General features: G+C 47.1%; 1 protein-coding gene across 11 annotated transcripts in view; it reads right to left on the reverse strand.

Annotated features, from left to right (window-relative positions):
- PTPRU (protein tyrosine phosphatase receptor type U) overlaps positions 1-24,749 on the reverse strand; it is a 446,790-nt gene that overhangs the window by 225,199 nt on the left and 196,842 nt on the right. For all 11 annotated transcript variants that reach the window (XM_077337173.1, XM_077337172.1, XM_077337171.1 and 8 more), the window contains exons 3-6: positions 11,920-12,191; positions 7,241-7,322; positions 3,962-4,077; positions 246-420 (exon numbers count right to left, since the gene is read on the reverse strand). In XM_077337173.1, coding sequence (XP_077193288.1) covers positions 246-420; positions 3,962-4,077; positions 7,241-7,322; positions 11,920-12,191 — 645 coding nt within the window. The remainder of the gene's footprint in view (positions 1-245; positions 421-3,961; positions 4,078-7,240; positions 7,323-11,919; positions 12,192-24,749) is intronic.

Consider the following 24,749-nt stretch of genomic DNA (forward strand, 5'->3'; position numbering starts at 1 on the left):
TCTTGGTTCCAAATTCCAAACACCTTTCTCCATGCTTCAGTTCTGTAACGCATTACAGGGCTCAGTGTGCTGACCGTGTGCGATGCTGGGCTTCCCCGATCGAAACGATTAACCACACGTAGCTTGGCGGAACCCCCTCTCTCTATTTAGGGGAAAAACAACTCGCCACCTGATTCCTTCAGCCCTCCCTCTCCCCCTCTTGCAGAATGGCAGTCATCCAATCGGCCCCAGGCATTGCCTTGTACCTTTCACAATCAACTCGGCGAAGTTGGAGACGCCGGCGCCCCTGCCCGATTGGGTGACGCAGCGGTAAAAGTCTTGCTCCTGCTTGGAGACCTTGTCCAGCTGAAAGGTCGCCAGGAATCTCCGGTGGCTGATGTGCTTCACGGAGGCAGCTGGTACAATCGCTCCATTCTGCCTCTGCCATTTGGAAAGCAAAAGGATAAAAAGATACTGATGGGTATCTGAATGATGGTAAAATGAAGATTGATTGATTGATATTGATAGGTAGTTGACACCCTCTTTTCCCGACTTCTCCCCTTGACCCCTCATGCCTTTCTACTTCAGGATCTAGCACTGGAAGACAGGATCTGCCATTCCTGTTTCTTCCCTATTTGCACAGAAAACAAGGATGGACGTGTTGTTTTGACAATGCTGGAAAGCGCCACCAAGTTGCAGTCAACTTATGGAGACCCTCTAGGATTTTCAAGGCAAAAGGCAAACAGAGGTGGCTGGCCTTTGCTTGACTCTGCACAACAACCCTGGACTTCCATGGCCAGCCCTGCTTGGTTTCCAAGTCCCATGAAGCCCTGTGCTACATGTCATGGATTCAGATGAGAAGGGAACCCAAATCCTAGGAGCCATTGGGCCCTACTTATTCAAAAAGGACGTGGACAAAATGGAGAGGGTGCAGAGGAGAGCAACAAGGATGATCCGGGGCCTGGGGACCAAGTCCTGTGAGGAAAGGCTGAGGGACTTGGGAATGTTCAGCCTGGAGAAGAGGAAGTTGAGAGGGGACAGGATTGCTGTCTTTAAGTTTCTGAATGGTTGTCACTTACAGGAAGGCAGGAAAAGATTATGTTGGCAGCAGATAGGACCCGCAGTAATGGGTTTAAACTACTTGGAGAATGATATCAGCTAGATATCAATAAATGTTCACAGTCAGAGCAGTTCAGCAATTAAATCGACTGATTAAGGAGGTGATGAACTCCCCTTCCCCTTCAAGCAGGGGCTAGACAGATACTTATCCTGGGTGCTTTAGGCTGATCTTGAATTGAGCAGGGGGTTGGACTTGATGGCCTGTATGGCCCCTTCCAACTGTAGGATTCTATGATTCGACTCCTGGTTTTCCTTTCCCTCCCCCTCATTCTCAACATCTGGCTCTTAGCACACATGCAAAACACTCTGTTCCAGGAAACAGAAACTGTCCTTCACGAACTGTTCTGCATGTAATGGCTCTCTTGAGTAGTTTTGGCCACCTTTTGGGTACTAGGTATGAAAATGTAGATTTTGCTTTGTTCTCACTCTCTTTTGAAGATAAAAACCCTTCTATCTAGCTAATGGTGGGGAAATTATGCACTGGTGGCGGAGGGGGTGTCTATGACTGGTCAATTTTGAATAAACTTTGAATAAACTTCTATCATGATGCTTCCAGATGTATCCTCTTGGACACAATAAACCATTCTGAACTCTTTTCTATGAAGAATGTCTCAGCTGTCTTGTCTCCTACAAGGGAGTGGCCTTGGACTATGACATCAAGATCCAGCCAGACTGGGCCATCCAGGTCCAGGTGCTTTAACAGCCAAGAACAAAGTTCATCCCCAGACACCCCAACAGCAGCTACACCAGTTCTATGATCTGGAGAGTCAGGGCAACATTTTCACAGATGGTCTACAAGACATTGGGAAGAGCGGGCAGGAAACTGACAGTTCTTCAGGAAGATGGTGCTCCCAGCTGTCTATGGGCACAAGGATGCTGGGGGTAATGGACAGAAAGTTTCCAGGAATGCCTGTTGAGGCCTCTTCCACTTTCCTCAATTGGTACAGCTCCATGCTTCCATACAGAACCCTAAACCAGTGGTTTTCAACCTGAGGGTCGGGACCCCTTTGGGGGTCAAATGACCCTTTCACAGGGATCGCAGCAGGGCAAGCAGCTTGGCCAGGGGGGCGCCATCCACACAACAGCCTTGCAGGTTAGATCAAAATAGTGTGTTCATCTGTCTGGAGCAGCGGAAAAGAATGAGATCGGCATGGTGGGACAAGAGGCAAAACTGAGAAACCCTGGAAAAAAACCAATCTTCACGCCATTGGTCAGTTTTGGTTTAATTTCTGTGAAAGAACCCTTGCATAAAGTTATGGTTGGGGGTCACCACAACATGAGGAACTGTATTAAAGGGTCGCGGCATTAGGAAGGTTGAGAACCACTGCCCTAGACAATCATTCTGTTTAGGTGTGGTTTCAACAGAAAAAGCCAAACGCTCTCAAACCAATCTGCATGGGTGAAGGAATCAGTTATGTCAAACCTGGAAGGATCCAGCCTGATGCTGGAGAAGTTGGCAATTCCTGCTTAATTATCCCCTGTACTTTGCCATGTTAGTTATTACCATTATATTGTTGTTATTGTTACTGTTCTTACCACATTACTATAAACTGAGTTAACTGTATTTTTCCTGTTTCTCGAAAACCTCCCCGAGCCTTTGGGGAGGGTGGTATATAAATTAATTAAATAATAAATGTTCAATAATCTCTATAATGCTCACCCCTACCTTCTCTAGCATCCACCGTTTTTTAAAAGTAGGCTGGGCTAGGTAGGGGCTTTTGCCCAGAAATGCTTCTGATTGGCTACTGAAAACTTGATAGGCTTGCACAGATTTTAGAAACACGGCTTTACTATCAGCTGCCACCAGAGCACAAATATCTTCTGTGGCTGAAGGCAAACTGTAGAAAACATTTTGTACCTGTGCCCACCATGCTGTGTTAGAATGGTAAAGGTGCCTGCAGGCTCAAAAAGACTGGAGACTATTGTCTAAAGCAGGGGTGGTCAAACTTCGGCCCTCCAGATGTCCATGGACTACAATTCCCAGGAGCCCCCTGCCAGCATTCGCTGGCAGGGGGCTCCTGGGAATTGTAGTCCATGGACATCTGAAGGGCTGCAGTTTGACTACCCCTGGTCAAAAGAGGGAATCTTCTACAATTTTTTAAAAAATAAATAGGAATTGTGTTATTCTGAAACCAAGTTCCCATCATGCCACGCCACATTCTCATAAGGACTCATTTTATTGGTACTTAAACATGTTGCAAGCTGAATTATATCTACAGTTCGCATACAGGAATCTGATGGCACTGCCAAGCCAAAAGGGCAGAGACATTATATGTATTTTGGAATCACCCCAGAACTGACCCCTTTTGGGAACACTTCTGGGTAATGGAGAGGATGATAGGTTATGAAATGCCCGAGGTGGTGCTGTTCAACTTTTAAAATAAATGTCTTGGGGTTAATGAGACAGAATTGGTTATGGCTCTCATAACAGCATAGAGGATGTTCACTATTGCCAAGTGGAAATCTGTTAATCCACCACCAAAGATGTATTTGTATAGGAGATTCAGTATGTAGTCTTGTTAATTAATTTTTTTAAAAAGGAAATCTTAGGTAGGGTACAGCCGCATTTCAAATGGGATGGTGAAAATGCAGGAATCACCTTGATTCAAGCTCAATTGGCTGATGCCTGGAGCACTGCCCTTTTGGGGAAGGGTCTCTTTTGACAGCTAACACGTTTTCCCCTCCAAAAGACAAGCTTTTGAAGTTTGAAGGGTAGGGTGATAGACACTGGTCCCTACTGGCTCTTAGGCTTTTCAGGAAATGATGTACCAGAAGGAACAAGTTGAAGGCATGATCCAAATTGCTAGAACCCAAACAACAGAGACCTCGCCCATGAACCCTGAGAAATAAATCTTCAATTTACCTGCATGAGAAACCTCTCTGCTTCAGAGGCCTTCCCGGCGGCCACACACTGAAAAGTAGCATTCTGACCTGCATTCACTTCCACGTCACCCAGGCGGGAAAAATGAGGTGCTTTGGCTGCCGGAACAGAGAGAGAGGGGGGTAAAAAGAAATCCTTAGTCATTTATGAACCAGTACTTTTTTGTTCCTCCTCTCCTAATCTTACTCAACAGGATATCTCTTAACGGGACATTCATAGTCCATCTAGTACTCATTTACCCCTTTGTTTCTCCAAGGCGTTCAGTGCAATAAATATGGTTTTCCCTTCCCCATGTTCTCCACATGTACAGGCTGTCCTGATCACATGCTCCATGCAGACAAATTTAATGAATGTGCAGGGAATGGGATCCATCAAGCATAATCCCCATAGCCTACAAAACATGTGTACCCTCAATGCATGGCTGCCAGGTCACAGCTGGTCACCTCCAGGAGAAATTGAGGGGTGGGAGGCTGGTGTGCCAACACTGAGTCAGCATACTTCTTTCACTTCCACTTAAAACTGGAAACCATAACATTTTTGTAAAATGGCTATGTCACTTCTGGTTTTAACTGGAAGTGAAGAAAGTGCAGTTCTCCCTCGCTGAGTCCTCTTCAACAGAAGTCTTCAAGCAGTGGCTAGACAAACGCTTGTCAGGAATGCTTTAGGCTGTTCCTACCTTGAGCAATGGCTTGGATTAGATTACTTGTAAGGCCACTTCCATAGAGCCTCTTGTGGCGCAGACTGGTAAGGCAGCAGAAATATTGTCTGAAAGCTCTGCCCATGAGGCTGGGAGTTCAATCCCAGCAGCTGGCTCAAGGTTGACTCAGTCTTCCATCCTTCTGAGGTCAGTAAAATGAGTACCCAGCTTGACTGGGGAAGGCACTGGCAAACCACCCCGTATTGAGTCTGCCATGAAAACGCTAGAGGGCGTCACCCCAAGGGTCAGACATGACCCAGTGCTTGCACAGGGGATACCTTTACCTTTACCTTAAGGCCACTTCCATCTCTATGATTCTATTATTCTATGCATAGAATGTACTCCTTATGTCCTCCTGCGAGCATCCAAGACGCCAACAGGCAAAGAAAGAGATTGCCAGGAGGTCCCTTGCTAAAGTATTCCCATCTGTACAATGAACTATTACATAAACAGAGTTGACTTTGTGCTTTGGAAATATCAGAAATGGTTGCCCGTAACATTTGACTTCCTTGAATATTGCCAGGTATCAAAGAGGCCACCAGGGTCAATGACTCAATTTAAGATCCTTTCGATTTGGTCATCCACATACGATTCATTCTCTTGTCTATAATTAAGACACTCGTCCCCATTATAAATCATGAAGGCTGCTTGCTAATTAAAGGTGGTTTATCTTCGATGATCAATCATCCAGCTTTTTTAAAATGGCTGAAACTGAAATAAATCTGCGTGTTAACAAACTACCTTTTTATAGGTAGTGAAGTAGGGTGGGAAGTTAACTTACAAATTAACAATAAGCTAGCTTGTCAACAACTCTTTGTTGACAAGGACAGATCATCTTTAATATTGTTTAGCAAGCTTTGTTTATGGCCATTGCTTCAGATAGCGGAGGTATTTTTATCAATAATAAATGGGATGGCGAAAACAGCTTATCGTTCATTCCTTATTAAAGTAACTCGACAAAGCCAAAATGGCTGCCAGACTCAGCAACCAAACAAGCAACTGTTGAGGAAAGGCTCTCTGTCATCCAACATATATTGGCTTGGATCCTGCATTTCCACATAGACAAAAAGGAGGGAAGTTCTTGGCCAGCATCTCCCCCATGGCAGCCCAGTTCCCCCCTCCCTCAAAATGCTGCTCATGGAAAGAAATCAGAAGTCTCCCTCAAGAAGGCTGATTAGGTGAATGATTAGGCCTTCATTTTGTCTACATAAACTCTAGGTTGGATCCAAGCCACTGCATACACACATAATTCTGTAGCCAGACAGCTGACCCAGAATAAGCACTAAGTGTCACCCTAGGCAGATATGTACCAAGGACTTCCAGAAGGTCAAAGATAAGGTCCGCAGCTCAAATTATCTGGGAATCCTAGTATGACAGGAGATGCAATGATATTTAGTCTGCTTACAATTGCAGCATTGAGATGCATTATCATGTACCAGCTACTGTAGCTGGAGGTCTCAATAGTAAGCCGAATCCCTGTGGCTCAGTTTAGAAATGGCTCAGAGGTCTCTTGTCACTAAGGCCACAGATATAGGGTTGTATCTGCTAAGGTAGGGATTCCCAAAGTGGGCAGTATGCCCCCTTGGGGGTGATGGAAGGATCCAGGGGGGCAGTGAGAAATTTTAGGACAGTTGGGGGTGGTGAGGAAATTGGGGGCAGTAGGGGACAGCAGTCTGACTCTTCCTGCTATGGCTGTGTTTTCCTAGCAAGAGGCATTCCAAGGTTGCTTGCCACTGCCTGCCTCTGAATAGTAGCAACCCTGGGCTTCCTTGGTGGTCTCCCATCCCAATGTGGACCAGGGACAACACTGCTTAGCATTCTCAAGAAAGCTAAAGCTTCAAAGGGTGCACTGGAGGGGATCATATTCCTGCTGAGCTATTTTCCCTTCTCAGATTCTATCTTTCCAACGCTCTACCCCAGATCTCGAAGAATTTCTTAACCTGACTGGAAGCCCTTCTCCTGTCTGTCTGTCTGTCTGTCTGTCTGTCTGTCTGTCTGTCTGTCTGTCTGTCCCTCCCTCCCTGTTTGTCTTTATATATATATATATATATATATATATATATATATATATATATATATATATATATATATATATATATATATATATATATATATATATATATATATATATATATATATATATATATATATATATATATATATATATATATATATATATATATATATATATATATATATATATATATATATATATATATATATATATATATATATATATATATATATATATATATATATATATTTCCAGACAACCCCAAAAGAAAGAAGTTTGGGCAATATAGTGTGTTTTGAATTTGCAGTAGACCTAACATCAGGAAAGAGGGATGTGGCCTGGGAACCAAGGGGGTTGCAGCCTGAAAAAGTTTGGGAACCACAGTGATAAGGTCCAAAACTGAGTAGCATCATGGGAGATTTACCCTCCCCCTTTGGCCTGTTCCTAACGCAAGGTCATTGGTGCTGTGAAGGGACAACCGACAGACTCTTGCCTAGCAGCTCATTAAAAACAAAAAACCTGGCTGCTGATGGTACAGTGTAATACTTACAGCAGGGATAATTTAAGAGCAGGATATCATCCAGTCCTAGGTAACCTCGGCGTTCGCTGGAGATCACAGCCTCAAACAGAACCTGTGGAGGAGTCAAGCACGGACTTTGTCAAAGCATTTTAACACTGGGGATTTGGGGGCACGTTTCGAGGGAGGTGGCACACAGGCAGACTCATGTGGGGATCCTGTAATCTAAACAGCCTGAACAATGCCGTATTAAGAACAAGCCAAATATTGCAAAATTATGATGCTGTACAAGCCACCTCCTTTTAAGTCAGTTCCTTTACTCTACCTCCCCCCGTGTAAAAGTTCACATTCCTCCATTCTGCTTTTATCTGTGCAACCCTCTTATGGGTGTTAGGTTGAGTGACTCACTTAAATTTACCCCATTAAACCTGATAGATTTCCCTTGTACTGTGAATTAGACAGGACATCCTGGCTTTGGCTATTCAGTAGAGAAAATCTTTCAGGAAGCAGGAAGCAGGAAGCAGGTTTGGAAAGGTATGAAGTCAAGTTGAAATTACACAGACACCCAAATGTACACTTCATCACCCAAAAATATAAAAGGAAGAAAAGTGAGGGTGAGTTGATACAAATTGGGGTCATGAAGCCAATGAAGGGAGTTTGGGGTCCACCCAGAAGGGTGGATACATCCTGAATATACCCAATGGAGCCTTATCTACCAGAGAGCTGTGAAGCACGGACAGGGCAAAGGTGGAACCACAAGATGGGGCCTCTAATCTGGAGAACCAGGTTTGATTCCCCACTCCTCCACATGCAGCGAGCTGCGTGATCTCAGTCCTGTTAGAGCTGTTCCCACAGAGCAGTTCTGCCAGAGCTCTGTCAGCCCCACCTATGTCACAGAGTGTCTGTTGTGGGGAGAGGAAGACGATTGTAGGCTGCTTTGAGACTCCTTTGAGTAGTGAAAAGCGGGGTATAAAAACGGACTCTTCTTTTTCTGATGAAATTGGCCGTCACCTACAAAGCCTTATCACAATAAATCTTTAGCAAGTAAATCAGTCAGACATCTACCCTTGTACCTTTAGCTAGCAGAAAAGCAGGGACAAATTTATTATGTAGTGGTGGGGAAGAAGTATAGGAATCACGCCAATTGATCTTGCTGACGTATTTTTTTTTCTTAAAAAGATTGTGTCATTTGTCATATGACATGAAGCTTAATGCCTACAGTTGCAAAGTGGCATTTACAGATGGATATTAGATGTCCCACCGATGCAACAACAACCCACAGCCTCAACGGTGCTTAAAATATAATTAAATCTAATTGGGGGGAGGAGTTCTAGTTTCTTTTCCACGTATGTTCCTACTAAATTGGATTAACATACTATTACCATACAAGCGAAGAGGGGAATATTTGCTCCCGCCCCCCACTTCTATTCAAAATACTCACAAGGGTTTGCTGCTATACGACTATTAGATATAATATCCTGGTTGCCAACCAAGATGGAGGTGAGGAATTAGGAATAAAGTTGAGAAATAAAGAGGGATTAGAAAAGGGAAGACAGAAATGAAGGCGTATCATGAAAGGAAAGGAGCAAAATTGAAAAAAACATGTGGAAAAGAGGAACAGAAATTAAGAACAGAGGCAAAGGCTACAAGGGTGCTCATATGGAAGCAGGGCTAATCCCCACTTCCACATGATGTCACCACTGGGCCGGGCCCCTTCTAGGCCTGGCGCATGTTAAGCCGTCGTTGCCCTGTTTGAAAGGAGTGAGGGTATTTTCTGCATTCCCTTAAGTCAGTACTTCTCAACATCGGGGTCAGGACCCCTTTGAGGGATAAACGACCCATTTCACAGGGGTTGCGGCAGGGCAAGCAGCTTGGCCAGGAGGGGGCGCTGCTGCCACTGTTACCGTTCCTCCTGCTGGCGGAAAAGAGCAAGATCGGCATGGTGGGGCAAGAGGCAGAACTGAACTGAGAAACCCTGGGGGGGGGGGAATTTGTATGCAATCGTGAACAATGGATCTTCATGCCACTGATCAGTTTCGGTTTAATTTCTGTGAAAGAACACTTGCATAATTTTATGGGTGGGGGTCACCACAACATGAGGAACTGTATTAAAGGGTCGCGACATTAGGAAGCTTGAGAACCACTGCCTTAAGTGCTTTGGGGGCCAACGGGCCTAGCCCATTGGTGGCCCATATGGACGGGAAAAGGCACGGGGATGCAGAAGGCAGCAGACCGGGTTCACCGCCAAAATGTGTCCCCCATGGCCAAGCATGCTGCTCAGTCACAACGCACTGGCAGTGTCCCGAAGTGGCACCGCTGGTGCGGAATCACCCTCACAAGGACAAATCAGTGCTGTCTTGGTTGGTGAGTTTAGCAGGATATGAAATTATTTGCCTCCTTGTGCGGAGCTTAGCAGAAATGTACTCCAAGCAGAAAGCAAGGCGACCGCTATTTACTGTGCTCTGACTTCCATGTGCCACAAGTGACGGCAATGCAGAATTCCCTTACAAGTTTTTAAAAAAGTAAATGCATTCAGTAACTGCAGCATGACAGTGTCTTCAGGGGCCCTCTAGCTCAGGGGTAGTCAACCTGTGGTCCTTCAGTTGTCCATGGACTACAATTCCCATAAGCCCCTGCCAGCATGGCAGGGGCTCATGGGAATTGTAGTCCATGGACATCTGAAGGACCACAGGTTGACTACCCCTGCTCTAGTTAACCTGGACCCCCTTAATTTCACCTCCTCTCCCCGCAGCCCTGATTACTGACATACTGTGCCTGTCTTTGTTTCCATCTAAAGTGTACCATAGAGTCTCAATAGACTCATGGCAATCCTGTGACATTCTACCAATTGTCATTGCCTTTCCCTGCGGAGCAGTCCTGGTCTTCTCTGAAGGTCTCCCATGCAAATATGAGTGGTAGTTGGACTTGCTTAGATTCCAAGATTTGACAAAGTCAGGCTAGGCTGGAATATACAAGCTGCTTTTTCCCAACTACCAAGTTCAGAAGTCTTGGGAGGGGGGGTGGTGATTTCTGATTAGGAAAATGGCATGGGAAGCAGGTCAAAAACCCAAGTGCAGCAGCATTAATCCTTATCTACCTCCCCACACACCACAGCTGTTTTTAGCAGCTAAATCAGACATCTGGAAATCTCACCCCTGTTCTCCACAACTGCATATAGACCAGCCCAGCAGTAATGGATTTTCAAAAAAGCGGATTTGGATTCTCATTGGCTAAGAGGGAAATTGAAGCCGGGGAGGGGGGCGGGGAGACACAGGACTGCTACCATGAAGTCTGATTGGTGTATTATTTTATGCCTCCCAGCCTGATTCTTCTTACCTGCCATGACAATATATCTCCACCATATATCAGCGTGACAAGATCTTCAAGTCATGACCTGAAAAATCTGTTTTTCCTCTCTTTTTTTATTTTAGAACATCCGGTCAGAGTTCAAGCGCTTGCCTGCTGTTAGGTACCACTGGACTGGTTCTAATAAAAGATATTGCATGGGTTGTGTTCGTGGCTTCTAAGGCAGTGGTCCCCAACCCGCGAGCCGCGGCCCAGTGCCGGGCTGCGAAGGCCTTGGCGCCGGGCCGCGGCTCCTTCTTCCCTCCCCCCCCCGAAGCGAGAAGCTCGCCAGGCCGCGAGCAAATCGGCTGCCAAAGCGCTTCGGGAGGGGAAGGAAGAGAAGCTTGCCGAGCCGCAAGCTAATTGGCCGCTTTGGCTGATTTAGCGGCTGATTTGCTCGCAGCCCGGAGGGGCCAGGAGGGGGAACCGCGGCCGCCGGCATGGCGGTGGCACAAACGTGCATGCGCAGACTGCCGCGCACACGCGTTTGTGCCCCTGCCGGGCGCAAACGCGCGTGCGCGGCAGTCCCCGCACATGCGCGTTTGCACTGGGGCTGCCGCGCGTGCACGGGCCCCCGGGCCGCCCTCTCCCCCCACTACGCTGCAGCGATCCGCAGCAAGCGAAAGCTTGCGGACCGCTGTTCTAAGGTATTGGAAACAGCGATTCAGATTACGGGTTGGCTTCCACTGAAAACAGGCGAGCCATAATTCCCAGCACCATTCTGAAGTCAGCTCCAATTATCCCTTTTCTTGTGCAGGGAAGAGTCGAACAACAGACTCATCTGTTCACTTCTTAGATTTGTGCGGTCCTGCCTGTTTCTGTCTCTCTTCTCCAGCACACCCGTGTGTCTCTCTTCTCTTTTTTTTTGCATTCTTTCTTGCTATCTCACTGACTGCCTTTCAAGCACGGCCTTTCTTCTCCTCGCACTCTGGTACTCGCCCCCACCCCACTCCACTGCCTCTGGCTATCAGACTCACATGAACAACACATGGAGCTGCCTTCTACTGTATTAGACCATCGGTCCATTGTGCCGTCAGCTGACATTACTCCATCAAAATCATATTATCTACTCAGACCGGCAGCAGCTCTCCTGGGACTCGGCTAGAGGTCTTTTATGCCATTTACTGCAGGGGTAGTCAACCTGTGGTCCTCCAGATGTCCATGGACTACAATTCCCATGAGCCCCTGCCAGCATTTGATTTACTACCTGGTGCTTGGAGCTGTTGGGGATTGAACCTGGAACCTTCCGCATGCCAAACAGATGCTCTACCACTGAGCCACAGCCACAGCCCCTCTCAAAACTCCTGCTTTCAGAACCTACATCTCCCCCGTGCTAATTCATAAGCTTCCACCAGCTGCATGCTCACCTGATACTCATTGGGCCAAAACATGCTGACGGCCAGTTCTGCTTGGTGCCACTGGCGCCCATGGGAGCCAGAAACGTTCCACACCACGCTGCCCAGCGGGCCACCATTCACCTTCACGTAGACGTTCAGCGTCCCGGGGCTGTGCCCGTCACGGCTGTACATGAAGTAGCTGAACTGAAGACAATGGGTATCGTTCTCACTTAGGGTCTGGAAGAGGATGTGGGCTTTCTGCCCCTGAAAATGCTGGGAGGAGTTGACCATCAGGTAGGATCCTACAACAGAGACAGGAAAGAAGAACACAGATGCTCAGAGTGGGATTCAGATATGCATGAGTGAAAAGGAAAATGGACATAGCACATTGGACAGCAAGGACTACCTTGGACTGCGAGGCGAACAAACAGATCAGCCCTGACTGCTCCTTAGAAGGCCAGATCCTGAAGATGAAACTCAAATACTTTGGCCACCTCATGAGAAGGAAGGACTCCCTGGACAAGAGCCTAATGCTGGGAGCGATCGAGGGCAAAAGAAGAAGGGAGACGACAGAGAATGAGGTGGCTGGATGGAGTCACTGAAGCAGTAGGTGCAAACTTAAATGGACTCTGGGGAATGGTAGAGGACAGGAAGGCCTGGAGGAGCCTTGTCCATGGGGTCGCGGTGGGTCGGACATGACTTCACAACTAACAACAATAACAAAATAGTACAGTTCTGCTTACATAAGGGAAAACACAGTGGCTGCAACAACACATAGTGCTTCAATGTGATTTTAATCATGGGCATATGAAATACTTTTAGTGCTTCTACTTGCAAGGACTATTATGCATACAGGGATCTTCTAAGGGATCCTGCCCTCAGCTCAGACGTCACATGGAAATATTGCTTCATGTAAGTAACTATGGTAAGAGAATTTGTGCAAAATCAGGCTGTCCCACCATTTTTGGTTCATTAGTCTGATACGACATATGTTGCTCATGCTCTGACCTGTCAGGTTCAGCTTGAAGCACACACCTCATTTGCAGGGGCTATCTAACAGCCCTCTTGTTCTTGTATTCATATTCTCCATACAACTTTGACCATTACATATTTATACATCCAATTCCTTGTCCACCAGATAATGATTTGCAGAGTGTAACATAAGATCACTCTTACTAAACCTACCAACACGAAAATGTAAGAAAAAAGACATCTCAATTTCTCTCAGTAACTAGAAGTGGGATGGGCTAGCAAATGGGTGAGGAATGGTTAGGTCAGGCATGGGATTCCATCCAATGAGCAACCCATGCTTCTTCCAATGGCTCTGTGACTCTCTTATCCCCCATTTTCTCTTCACAACATCAGTGTGAACCAGGTTAGCAGGACAGGGAAAGGACATGGCCACCAAATAAGCTTCATGGCTGAGCAAGGACCTGAACCAGGGTCAAACCAACCCGACCCGAGAATCCCGTAGCCAGAAGAGACCCAACCAAAAGGACCAACTTGAGTCTTCATGGAAAAGGAGGAAACAGTGAGAACCTCTGTCAAATACTCCATTCCAAACCCAAATCAAAGAATGGGTTGCTTTACAAATGCTTGTAGGATATTTGTGGTGGTGGGGGGGGGGAGTTCCTGGAATTATTTCCAAAACTGTATGTGCTAGGGAAGGGCAGGGTTCATACCCATTATTACTGACTAGGGACAAAGCCCGCTGCTTTCAGGAATACAAGGGGCGCTAGATTGGGGGTGGGGGTGGAAGAATTCTGCGGATGGATTCCCACTCTTCCCAGGACCTGGAAAGGCTGCAGGCTGGAGGCAACTCACCGGCAGGGGCAGCTGTCATGTGGCAGAGATCTGCAGCCTCCGAGCCTCGGAGGGAAGTGGAAGGAGCAGGGGGTGGTCAGGGGTGGGGGATAGAAGGCATTTGGCTGGCCATTGGACAGACAGGCAAGCCAGTTGGAGAAGGAGGCTATCAGGGGCAGGACAGCCACTCTGAATGGGTGTTAAGTGCTGAGTGGCACTTAAGCCATGAGACCAGCTCCTCCTCCAAGCCCTTACCAGAAATATTAAGTGGAAATAGATAACCATAAAATATGGGGGAGGGGAACAGGAAAAAGGATGTTTCTGAAAGCGGGTGAAGAATGTCAAACCGGGACATCCCCAAATGCCATGAATTTCCAAAAATATTGAGCAGTGAAAATATTGACTACTGTAGCAGACATCTGAGCTGTAGGTTTTCCCCCCTCCTGAGTGATGTTCTGATCATGCTCTTCTGGGCAAATGATTGTTATTTAGCATTCTGTCACCCCTCCAGGTTTAACAAGCAGCCACATCACCCAAGGAAGACAAGCTCTGATACTGCAGCCAGCTATTCTGAAATATTATCAAACAATGATGCCTACGTCACCCACAGAGTTGCACTGTGTGCCCTCGCCGCCAGAAAGATAAGATCTAAACTGCATGATTAGTTTGGAGCTTTTAATTATTATGATTTACTGTACTGTGTTTATATTATCGTGTAGGAATGTCTTTGATAATGTTTACACCTCTTTCCTCCCTAAGATTTCATGTGCCTTATCTTCGAATCATGCTTGTGCGCATTTTACATTTGATGGAAATGGCCTGTGAACGATCAATAAACTGAATACTGAATATTCTGAAATATAAGCTCCTTTATCCAAGCTACTGGATTAGTCAACATCCCTTCCAACATCAAGGAGATGCAGCTGGGTTGAGGGAAGCTTGATTTTTGCAGGGTGATTTGCTGCTTTCAGGGCGGGCCCTGCTTAGCTTCTGAGGAGATCAGGTTTTCCTGGGCCAGCCAGATCAGGTAAGGAGAAAGCTCTGAGCTCCTTGTCAGAAGAGTAGTGTTAAAAAAAAATGCGCTCAGGGCTGTGAATACCGTTCTCCCGGGACAACCAGCAAATTCACACCCGCAGAGGAGAGGGCCCTGTGGGGGGCATAAGCAGGTAAGCAGTCCCTCAGATAGGTGGGACCCAGGCCATGTATAGCCTTCAAGGTTAAAACCAGGACCTTGAACGTGATCCGGAAGCAGGCCGGTAAACAATGCAGCTGGCGCAGCACCGGATGGATATGAGCCCTCCAAGGTGTTCTAGTGAGGACCTTCACAAATGTATTTTGCACCAGTTGAAGTTTCCGGATCAAAGACAAGGGCAGGCCCACATAAAGCGAGTTACAGAAGTCTAATCTGGAAGTGACCATTGCATGGATCGCTGTGGCCAAGTGTTCCGAGGACAGGTAGGGTGTTAGTAGCCAAGCTTGGTGAAGATGGAAAAATGCCACTTGGGCTACTTTTGTGATCTGAGCCTCCATTAACATAGAGGCATCAAAAGTCACCCCCAAGTTCCTGGTGGCTGGTGCAGGTGTTAATTGCACCTTACCCCCTACCCCAATACATCAAATGTAAATATTGACTGGCTTTACTGGGTAAGATTCCATCAACAATATTCAGACCAATCCTCCAGTCTATCAACCATAAGACCAGTAACTCAAGGATGGTAAGGATTTTAAGCATTGCACAATGAAAAGAACTGACTTACAGGGTTTCCAGCCTCCAAGTTGGACCTGGAAATCTCCAGAAGAGAGATCAGCTCCTCTGGAGGAAATGGCTGCTTTGGAGGGTGAATTTTATAGTTGTATACAGCAGGGGTAGTCAACCTGTGGTCCTCCAGATGTTAATGGACTACAATTCCCATGAGCCTCTGCCATCAAATGCTGGCAGGGGCTCATGGGAATTGTAGTCCATGGACATCTGGAGGACCACAGGTTGACTATCCCTGGTATACAGCACTGACGTTCTTCCCCTTCCCAAACTCCAGGTACCTTCTAGCCAGGAGATGGCAACCCGACTTACGGAAAAGGAAAAGGACAAAGGGCAAGTGTGATTTACTTCCAATCATGCATCTACTCCAGTAATGTTGCCTGTAGGCAAGATTATCCACGCCATGGTTCACCATCCAAGATCTAGTCTACCAGGAGGAGTCTCAAAGTGGCTTACAATCGCCTTCCCTTTCCTCTCCCCACAACAGACACCCTGTGAGGTGGGTGAGGCTGAGAGAGCTTATGAAATGGCTGCTCTGTGAGAACAGCTTTCTCAGTGCTGTGGCAAGCCCAAGGTCACCCACCTGGCTGCATATGGGGGAACAGGGAATCAAACCTGGCTCACAGATTAGAAGTCCACGCTCCTAACCACTACACCAAGCTGGCTGAGGATTGTGACTTCCTTGATTTAGTTGGATCTTCCTCTTTTCCCACTGCCTTCAACTCTTCCTAGCATGTTTGCTTTTCCAGAGACTCTTGTATCCCCTCCCCAAAAAAGAGCTGATAAAACAGACTATCCAGTGCAATCTATGGCTGTCTTTATTTGGTCTCTTTTTGTAGCGTGGCTCCGACTACAGATTACTGATGGCTCTCCCCTGTTAAGCATTCCTCTTTCACAGTCCCAACGGTAATATTATAGGAATTAAAGCTTTTATGACAGCTAGCATTAGGCAGTATCTATTAAGTGAAGGGCTCGAAGCCCATGCTCCATCTGAAGTCTAGAGATCTCCAGGTGGATTCTGGGAGCATGTCGCCTTCCGCCCCATTGCCAAAGAGGTTCAGATAATTGTCAAAAACGTGCCAGAAAACTGGATAGCAGTTTCCCCTTCAGTCTTTATTGCCTTGACACTCCTCACTCCACCTGGATTTCAGCCATTTAATTTCCAAGTTCCACTTCCTCGTATCATTTAACAGAGAACTGCTTCGGATTTTAAACTGTGCTCAGCAGGCTGTTAGGCTGTCGAGAGTCTATTATCCGAAGAAATTCCATTTGCATCTCAGCTTGGAATAGAGCAAGAGAGCCAGGTACCCACTCACATTGCAAGACCTTCCTGGGCTTTGTGGTTTCCACCTTTGCACCTCCCCAGGTACACAAGCCTAGCTGTTGCAGGAACGTTTAACAATGGCATCGTCCCAGTTATTGCCTGCTTTGCCCTGACTGGCTCTGGCTCTCCAGAGTGTCGGATGTAGGTACCCTGCCAGCTTGGTGTAGTGGTTAGGAGTGCGGACTTCTAATCTGGCAAGCCGGGTTTGATTCTGTGCTCCCCCACATGCAGCCAGCTGGGTGACCTTGGGCTAGTCACAGCACTGATGAAGCTGTTCTGTCTGAGCAGTAATATCAGGGCTCTCTCAGCCTCACCCTCCTCACAGGGTGTCTGTTGTGGGGAGAAGAAAGAGAAGGCAATTGTAAGACACTTTGAGACTCCTCTGGATAGAGAAAAGTGGCATATAAGAATCAACTCGTCTTCTTCTTCAGTAATATCAGGGCTCTCTCAGCCTCACCCACCTCATTGTCTGTTGTGGGGAGAGGAAAGGGAAGGCGACTGTAAGCAGCTTGGAGACTCCTTCTGGTAGGGAAAAGCAGCATATAAGAACCAACCTTCTTCTTCTTTCAGAGGTAACCCAAAGCAGCACAAACTGTTCCCCATTGTATCCTCACAACAACCCTATGAGGTAGGTCAGGCTCGAAGAGAGGATCTTCCAGCAGGCTTGGTAGAAGAGTGGGGATTCGAACCTGGGTCTCCCAGATCCTAGTCCAACACACTAATCTCTACACCAATGGAACCAAGTATGAAGGAGCTGTCCAGGCTTCATGTGGATTTAAAATTTTAAAATAAAATGTAAAATACAAAGGACAACAGCTGCCAGCTTGAGTGTGTCTTGGTCAGAAAGTCATTCTTTCCTTGCCACGTAAAAATGAGGATAAATATTGGGGGGGTAGCAGGAGGGGAAATCCAGCCTAACCAATGCCCCTCTGGGTAACACAAATACAGCAAAAGTTAAGGTGATCTATTTGAATGGGAAAAGCCTCTTGTGCCACAGGGTGGTAAAGCAGCTGACATGCTGTCTGAAGCTCTGACCATGAGGTTGGGAGTTTGATCCCAGCAGCCGGCTCAAGGTTGACTCAGCCTTCCATCCTTCCGAGGTCGGTAAAATGAGTACCCAGCTTGCTGGGTGGTAAACGGTAATGACTGGGGAAGGCACTGGCAAACCACCCCGTATTGAGTCTGCCATGAAAACGCTAGAGGGCGTCACCCCAAGGGTCTGGCATGACCCAGTGCTTGCACAGGGGATATCTTTACCTTTATTCGAATGGGGGGGGGGCTCTCTCTCTATGAACAGCATGTGTGTTGAATCACAGTTCTGTTAGCATAATTCAACCAGGGGGGCAAAAGTCTGCCTTGATTCTGGCATCTCCAGATAGGCAATATGGGGAAACCCACAAGATGCTGAGTATTCTGCAAACAGAGCTCCAAGAGCAGAAGGGAAGAACTAGGGCAGGACACCTCCCCTCTTGAGAGTGAGGGTTGCCAGCTCTGGGCTAGGGAGTTCCTGGAGACTAGGGTGGGGGAAGCCTGGGTAGTGAGGGCATTGGGAGGGGAAGGACCCCAGCAGGCTGCAACAATCATTTTCATGCCTTGCAACAATTTGCTAATGAAAAGATTAGCGAGCATGACTGGTATTTCTACAATAATCTGAAAGACGGGTGTCAGATGTTTGCCCAGGGATACCATTTCATTGCTTGCTGTAGGCACTGTTTTCCTGCAGATATGACACTGGGGAGGGGGCAAAGTAGCAGGGGAGCAAAGGTTAGGTGATGGTCAGGTTGGGAGACAGAACGAGGGCATGAGAAGAAAACCTACCACCTTCGAGTCCAACACGACTTCCAAACTATACACTTTTGTGAGTCCTGAGTTAAAATGGTGGAGGAGAAAGGGAACAGTCCTAATGCAGTCCCTTCCTGGAAGTAAGCCGCTTTGAATAATATGGGGTTTGTTTCCCAGATTATTCATTGGGTTTCCTCCAAGGATTGCAGCCGCTGAAGGGGGAATAAAGCCAAAGGAAGGTTTTGCAACCAATAAAACACACGCACACGCATGCCCCCAACGGAAAGCAGGGCTCTTATCTGTCCCCAAGATTAAATCTCGTTTATCAAAACGTTACTCTGGCAAGATTCAAAAAGGCCCATCAGCTATCTTCCTGACCAGAAAAGGCCAGAGAAATGGTGGCTAAAACAAAATGAGATTTTTAAACATCCCATCTGTCTTAATAAGCCCGGATCCTGTAAGTAACAAACCTGATCTATTTATTTAAATCTCAAATTGTTTTCCTGGCAGCAGTCCTTTAATTATTAATTGCATTGACTCATTTAATTTACACAATGCGCCCACGAGATTGTCCTTTCCCGAGATTCCTCATCCAGTAGTTTAGGGCTTCTGCGGAATGAAATCACCGCAATTAACCGTGTGTTGTCAAGCACATGTAAATAAACCTATGCGTCATTCCTGCCTTCTGCTGGTTGACGGGAGAATTGCTGTCCTATCACAAATGCTACAGGGGAACTAGAAGGCCTATGAGTCCCGGTTCGTACACAGTGCGTCAGGTTTCCCCTTAGAGAATGGGAAGCAACAGGCCTGATCCATTTGTAGGCTCCAAATCTGGAGCCCCAAGATGGTTATGAAAGAGAATTGCGACCAGAACAATCCTCCATCATTCCAAAACAACATCTGCCTTCATGTTAATTTGCTTTATGGTTGAGTTCCTGCTAAGCCACTTTCCTTGGTGATTTCATCAGATGCTCAGAGATGGGGGGGGGGGAGAAGCAGCACAGGAAAGCCCTGAATGAGAAAGAAATAGCAGAGAGAAGAAGAAGAAGAAGAAGAAGAAGAGGAGGAGGAGTTGGTTTTTATCCTACTTTTCAGTACCCGAAGTTGCCTTCTCTTCCTCTCCCCACAGTTCACTGTTCTCAACTAACATACCATGTTTTGCTGAAGCCAGCATGTGAAATCAAAAGCTGATCTTCTTCTTCTTTTGGTCTACACATGAGGATACACACTTCAGGACTGAACCTCGGTCCTGGAGAGAATCCTGCTTTTCACTACCAGAAGGAGTCTCAAAGTGGCTTCCAATCACCTTCTCTTCCTCTCCCCACAACAGACACCTTGTGAGCTGAGAGCTCTGAGAGAACTGTGACTGGCACAAGGCCACTCAGCTGACTGCATGTGGAAGAGGAGTGGGGAATAAAACACAGTTCTCCAGAATACATCCCACTGTTCTTCTTAACCACCATACCATGTTTTTTTTCCGCTGAAGCCAACATGTGAAATCAAAAGCTGATCTTCTTCTTTTGATCTACACATGAGGATGCACGCTCAGGATTGAACTTCGGCCCTGGAGAGAATGGTGATTCTTGACGAATTTGATTATTATCATTATATTACACATTGTTGGGAGCTTCATGCTTTATGATTCTTACAGGACACCAACCAGACCTTACTATATATGCATATCTTTAGGCAAAGAGACCAAAGACTCCGATGAGGAAGACTCTGAGCACCTGAAACAATGACAGAAGGTGGCTGGTGAGACACCTCCAGGAGGCTTCTTGATCACCAGGAAAAACCAGAAGAATCTGAGTCACCTCTCTCACCATGGGAAACACCTTGTCTTTTGACTCAGACTTAGACCCCAGGTTCTCCATTATACACCCTGAGATCTTTTCCCAACTTACCCCTCAGGACCCTACATCGCCAAGAACCACCTCAACCCTCTTGGAGCTCTAGTCACCATAACCAGATGCCTCACCTTTAAAGACCAGTAGCCTCGGGGGATCTCCTTTTCCTCGCAGGAATATTGAAAGCCTCTGCTTGCCCTCAGCCTTTGCGGGGAGAACACCTCTGTAATACCAGAATCCAGGATCTTGACCCCTGAACCTCAACCTTAAGCAGGTGAGGCAACCTAACAAGCAGCCCAAAAGGAGTAAGCCAGCAGCCCAGAGGCTCTATAGAGTTACGCAGAACGGAGAGCTGACACCCTTCTACCACGTTCGCGAGAAAAGTAATCCTTTCACATGGAACCGAGCCACATGCCAGCTAAATAGGCAGATTACCTTTTCTACTCCAAGCCTTCCCTCCTCCTGTGAAATTATTAATGTGCTAATGAGTCTGGGTCTGTTTGGCCAAGAAACACCAAAGCTTCACAGCCTTGCTCGGAGCTTACGCCTTTCGTCTGAACCGCAGCCAAGAGAAGCCTTTCGAAAGCCGGCCGTTGCACCGTCCCTATTTGCCAGGACCTCATTTATTAATGATGGATACTTCCTTCTCCCCGCAGCCACTGAGGATGAGATTAGTATGAAACTGCTGCAAGGGAGGTCAGAGAGATGATGGCACGCCTCCATAGAACACAGACTCCTCCGCCGGCGGCTGCTTGTTGGTGCCCCAGGGAAATGTTTGGCTCTCTTGCATTCCTAGGACTTCTTTCAGGAAATACCTTAAGGCCGTAGTTTTCAAATTACAGGCCATGATTGTCTCACAGGTGGGTTCTCACGACTTCAGCACTTCACGGCTCTTGGCCATCTTCCCAGTGATGGGGAAAGAAGCAGGCAGAGCTCTCCATTTCTTCCTCCTCCCTTCCTTGGTCTGCCACCACCATCCATTTCCAGGTGTCTGTCTCACCCCCAGCTATCAGGGATGCAGTGCACATATCCATTGCTTTCTGGACACACCTGGATGCTCAGGGGCTCAGTGCCTATGCACTGGAGACAACAGAAAGAGTCTATCTGTGGCCTCCTAGACCTGCCCAGCAGAGCCATGTCCAAGCTGAGTTCACAAAGTCAGCATGAGTTCCCAAATGTTACAATGGGTGTAAAATTGAGCCCCACTTCAAAGATTTGAAAAACAGTGCCTTAAGGACTAAACTTGCTTCTGTATCCAGGGGAGGGGTTGAGCTAACATTAATACCAGTTCCTGTTTTGATTTAACTCAATTTTATCCAAACTTAAAGGCTCTTTTCCAAATATTTTAACATGAAAACAGAGCTGATTATGTGGGTAACCTGACTAGATCTGTATGTGGATAAAGAGGGAAGAGAGGGCAATGGGTTGGACCCCAACATGGTGCCTGTGGGGGCTGTGATACCTACTGACATGGATCTGGGTGCCTGCCAAGTGTTTTTAGATAGTGGGTCGGGCCATGTGGGGCAATTGGCCATTGGAAATTTGATTGGCTGTGCAGATGTTTAAAAACATGGCTTTGACATGACTCTGACATGGCATTGACACGATCGCACAAGGTTTTCCTCATGTGATTGAAGCTAAGCTTCAGGAGCCATTTTGTAGCTGTGCCCACCATGTTGTATCAGAATTCCCAATGAAAAGGTTGAGGACGACTGGATTGATCTTTCATTGGATAGAAGGAAAGGTTATCTCAGGTGCCTAGACAGGGTGATAAAAAGACATGTCCAAATTCTTGGTTGATACTCCTGGGAACAGCTGCCACCTGATTCTCTTGCAGTAGGCCTAAGTCCAAGAGCACCACCGGACTACGGATCCATTTCTTCAAGGCCCATCCCAAATGAGTGATACATTAAATTCCAGGTCAGTCCTTCTGCCCACCCGTAGCATTTCCATCTTGTTGGAATTAGGCTTCAGTCTATTTGTCCAAACGTACTCCAGCTAACACAGTTCCACAGGGCCTGCAAGACAGATCTCTTCCACCAGATCTCTTCCACCAGACAACGGGAAGAAAGATCAAGGGACCCTGGGCTGCTCCTCATTACACTGGGCTGCTCCTCATTAACCTCCAAGGTGGAGTGCGGCCTATTGACCAGGGAGGGATTAGGCCACCATTGGGATGAGTTGCTGTAATGGGATTTTTATTGCTTTATTGTTTTATGTCAAAGAAAATTTTATTGTGGGGTTTACGTTTGCTACCCACTATGAGCCACAGTCTCACCTTGTATGGGAGTGGTGGGCTATAAACCGAATTCTAAATAAATAAATAAAACTGCCACCAGGCGCCATTTCAAGATTTCTACAACCTTCTTGGGATCAGCTGGAAGCACAAGACAGAGTTGAGAGACATCTGTATATTGGGGACATCCCAGCCCAAATCTCCAGATAGCCTCACCCAGAGGTCTCATACAGAGCCTGGGGTAGGTGGCTGGAAACAAGGGCCTAGCTCCCACACATGGTGGCTGCCTGGATTCTGGTTGCAGCAGTGGGCGAAGCAAACCACTGGGCAACGTCAGGGCTTGGGGGTCGAGGGGAACAGGGGCCAACCTCCCAGCAGTGGGGGTGGCCTGGTCTCATCCAGTGGGAGTGGCTAGGTAATGTCACTAACAGTGACATGTCACTTCTCGGGGGGGCATGGCCAGTTGGCATAACTTCTGGGTTATCTCAAATGCTGCAAAAAATTTCAGGGGTTACTCCACAATCAAAAAGCTGAAATAGGCTGATCTAACAAGTTTCTTCAAGGCATCAGGTCCCACAGAGCAGGGGTAGTCAACCTGTGGTCCTCCAGATGTCCATGGCCTACAATTCCCATGAGCCACAGGTTGACTACCCCTGCCACAGAGCACTCAGGAATCCAGTCCCATAACTCTCCACAGGCTACGGAGCTGAGTCTTCAAGGCATCGTGAACTGACCACAGCACTCTGTTTACTGCTATCAGACCAGCATCCATCCCCATGCCAAAGATCAAGTCCAGAGTATGGCCTGCCTGATGGGTGGGACCACCAACACATTCTGTTTCCTTGCAGACACTAAGTTCCCTCACAGCAAATGATAAATCCACATGTCAAAAGCATGTCAAAAGGGTTCCCAATACTGCCTCAGCAAATGGTGGGAAATCTGGTAGGCAGGGCCAAGATAGAATGCAGTTTGGAGAAGGAGCAATGTCCCTTCTAGATGCCTTTCCAGGCTGCCTCTTACATTTTCCCCCGAAAACCTCAGTTCCTCAGAAGTGAGAAATTAGGGCTGAGTAATTCTCCACCTTGGGTAGGTAAATGGAAGATCAAGCTCTGCACAGAGACCTAAAAATGACACTGCATATTGGGTGAGGCTACCCGGGATTGGTGGTGCACAGTGTCAAGTTGGTAGCACAAGAGCACTGCTGTGAGCTATTCTTGCTACCCCAGTGGGCAAACAGCTGTGGAGTACTATTGCTCTCCTGCCTTGCCAGTGGGCCTTTTGTAAGCACCTGGCTGGCTACTGTGGCAAACAGGATGTAGGACCAGAGGGACCTTTGTCTCACCCAGCAGGGCTCCTTTGATGTTCATCCCTAAGAGCAATCAAGCTAACTGGAGGGAAAATATCATCAGAACATGGGTGGGTGATGCATCTGACTGAATCTCGGGTGAGTGTTTTAGCAGGAATTAGCTCAGGGACAGAAGCCAGCAGCCCACAAATCAGTCTTCACTCCAAAGCAATTTCTATTAAACTTCAGATCCCTTGAGGAGAAAGCTGGAAAAGGCTTCTAGCTTGGCTGAGATGCATCGCAGGGAGAGGGCGACGCTGATTAGGGAATGTCCAGCACATGCAAAGCCCCCTGGGGAGAGTCATCTTTTATGGCTGTTTCCAATCAAGCAGGCCCATTGTCCTGCTGGGTGAAATTAGAGCCGTTCGGGAGATGAAAGCATGTCAAAAGGCAAGCAGAGCAGAAGAGCAACATTCGGCAACCAGAGAGCTTTCCCTTCCGCACGCCTTCCAGATTGCAGGTGCGGCAGGTGGTCATGCCGCATCCCACTGGGAGAGGACCCCTCGCTGCGCTCACTCAAACTTCTGCCCGAGCTTCTCAGCGCTTTGCTTTTTAACAAAGGTCTTCCCAACTACAACCCTCTCAACTCCCCTTAATAAAAGAAGCCTGAAAATGAAACGCATGGTGGCCAAGACGCTCAGAAAAGCTCATGTGGGATTTTTGTCTGAGTTCATCTCTCCAAACTTTCCATTATTATATATATAATAGTGCTGTTGGGAGTCTGGTAGAAGCTGAATCAAAAGGGTCCGTGCTATACATGGGCT

The sequence above is a fragment of the Paroedura picta genome, chromosome 5, assembly GCF_049243985.1.
Source record: "Paroedura picta isolate Pp20150507F chromosome 5, Ppicta_v3.0, whole genome shotgun sequence".
NCBI lineage: Eukaryota > Metazoa > Chordata > Lepidosauria > Squamata > Gekkonidae > Paroedura > Paroedura picta.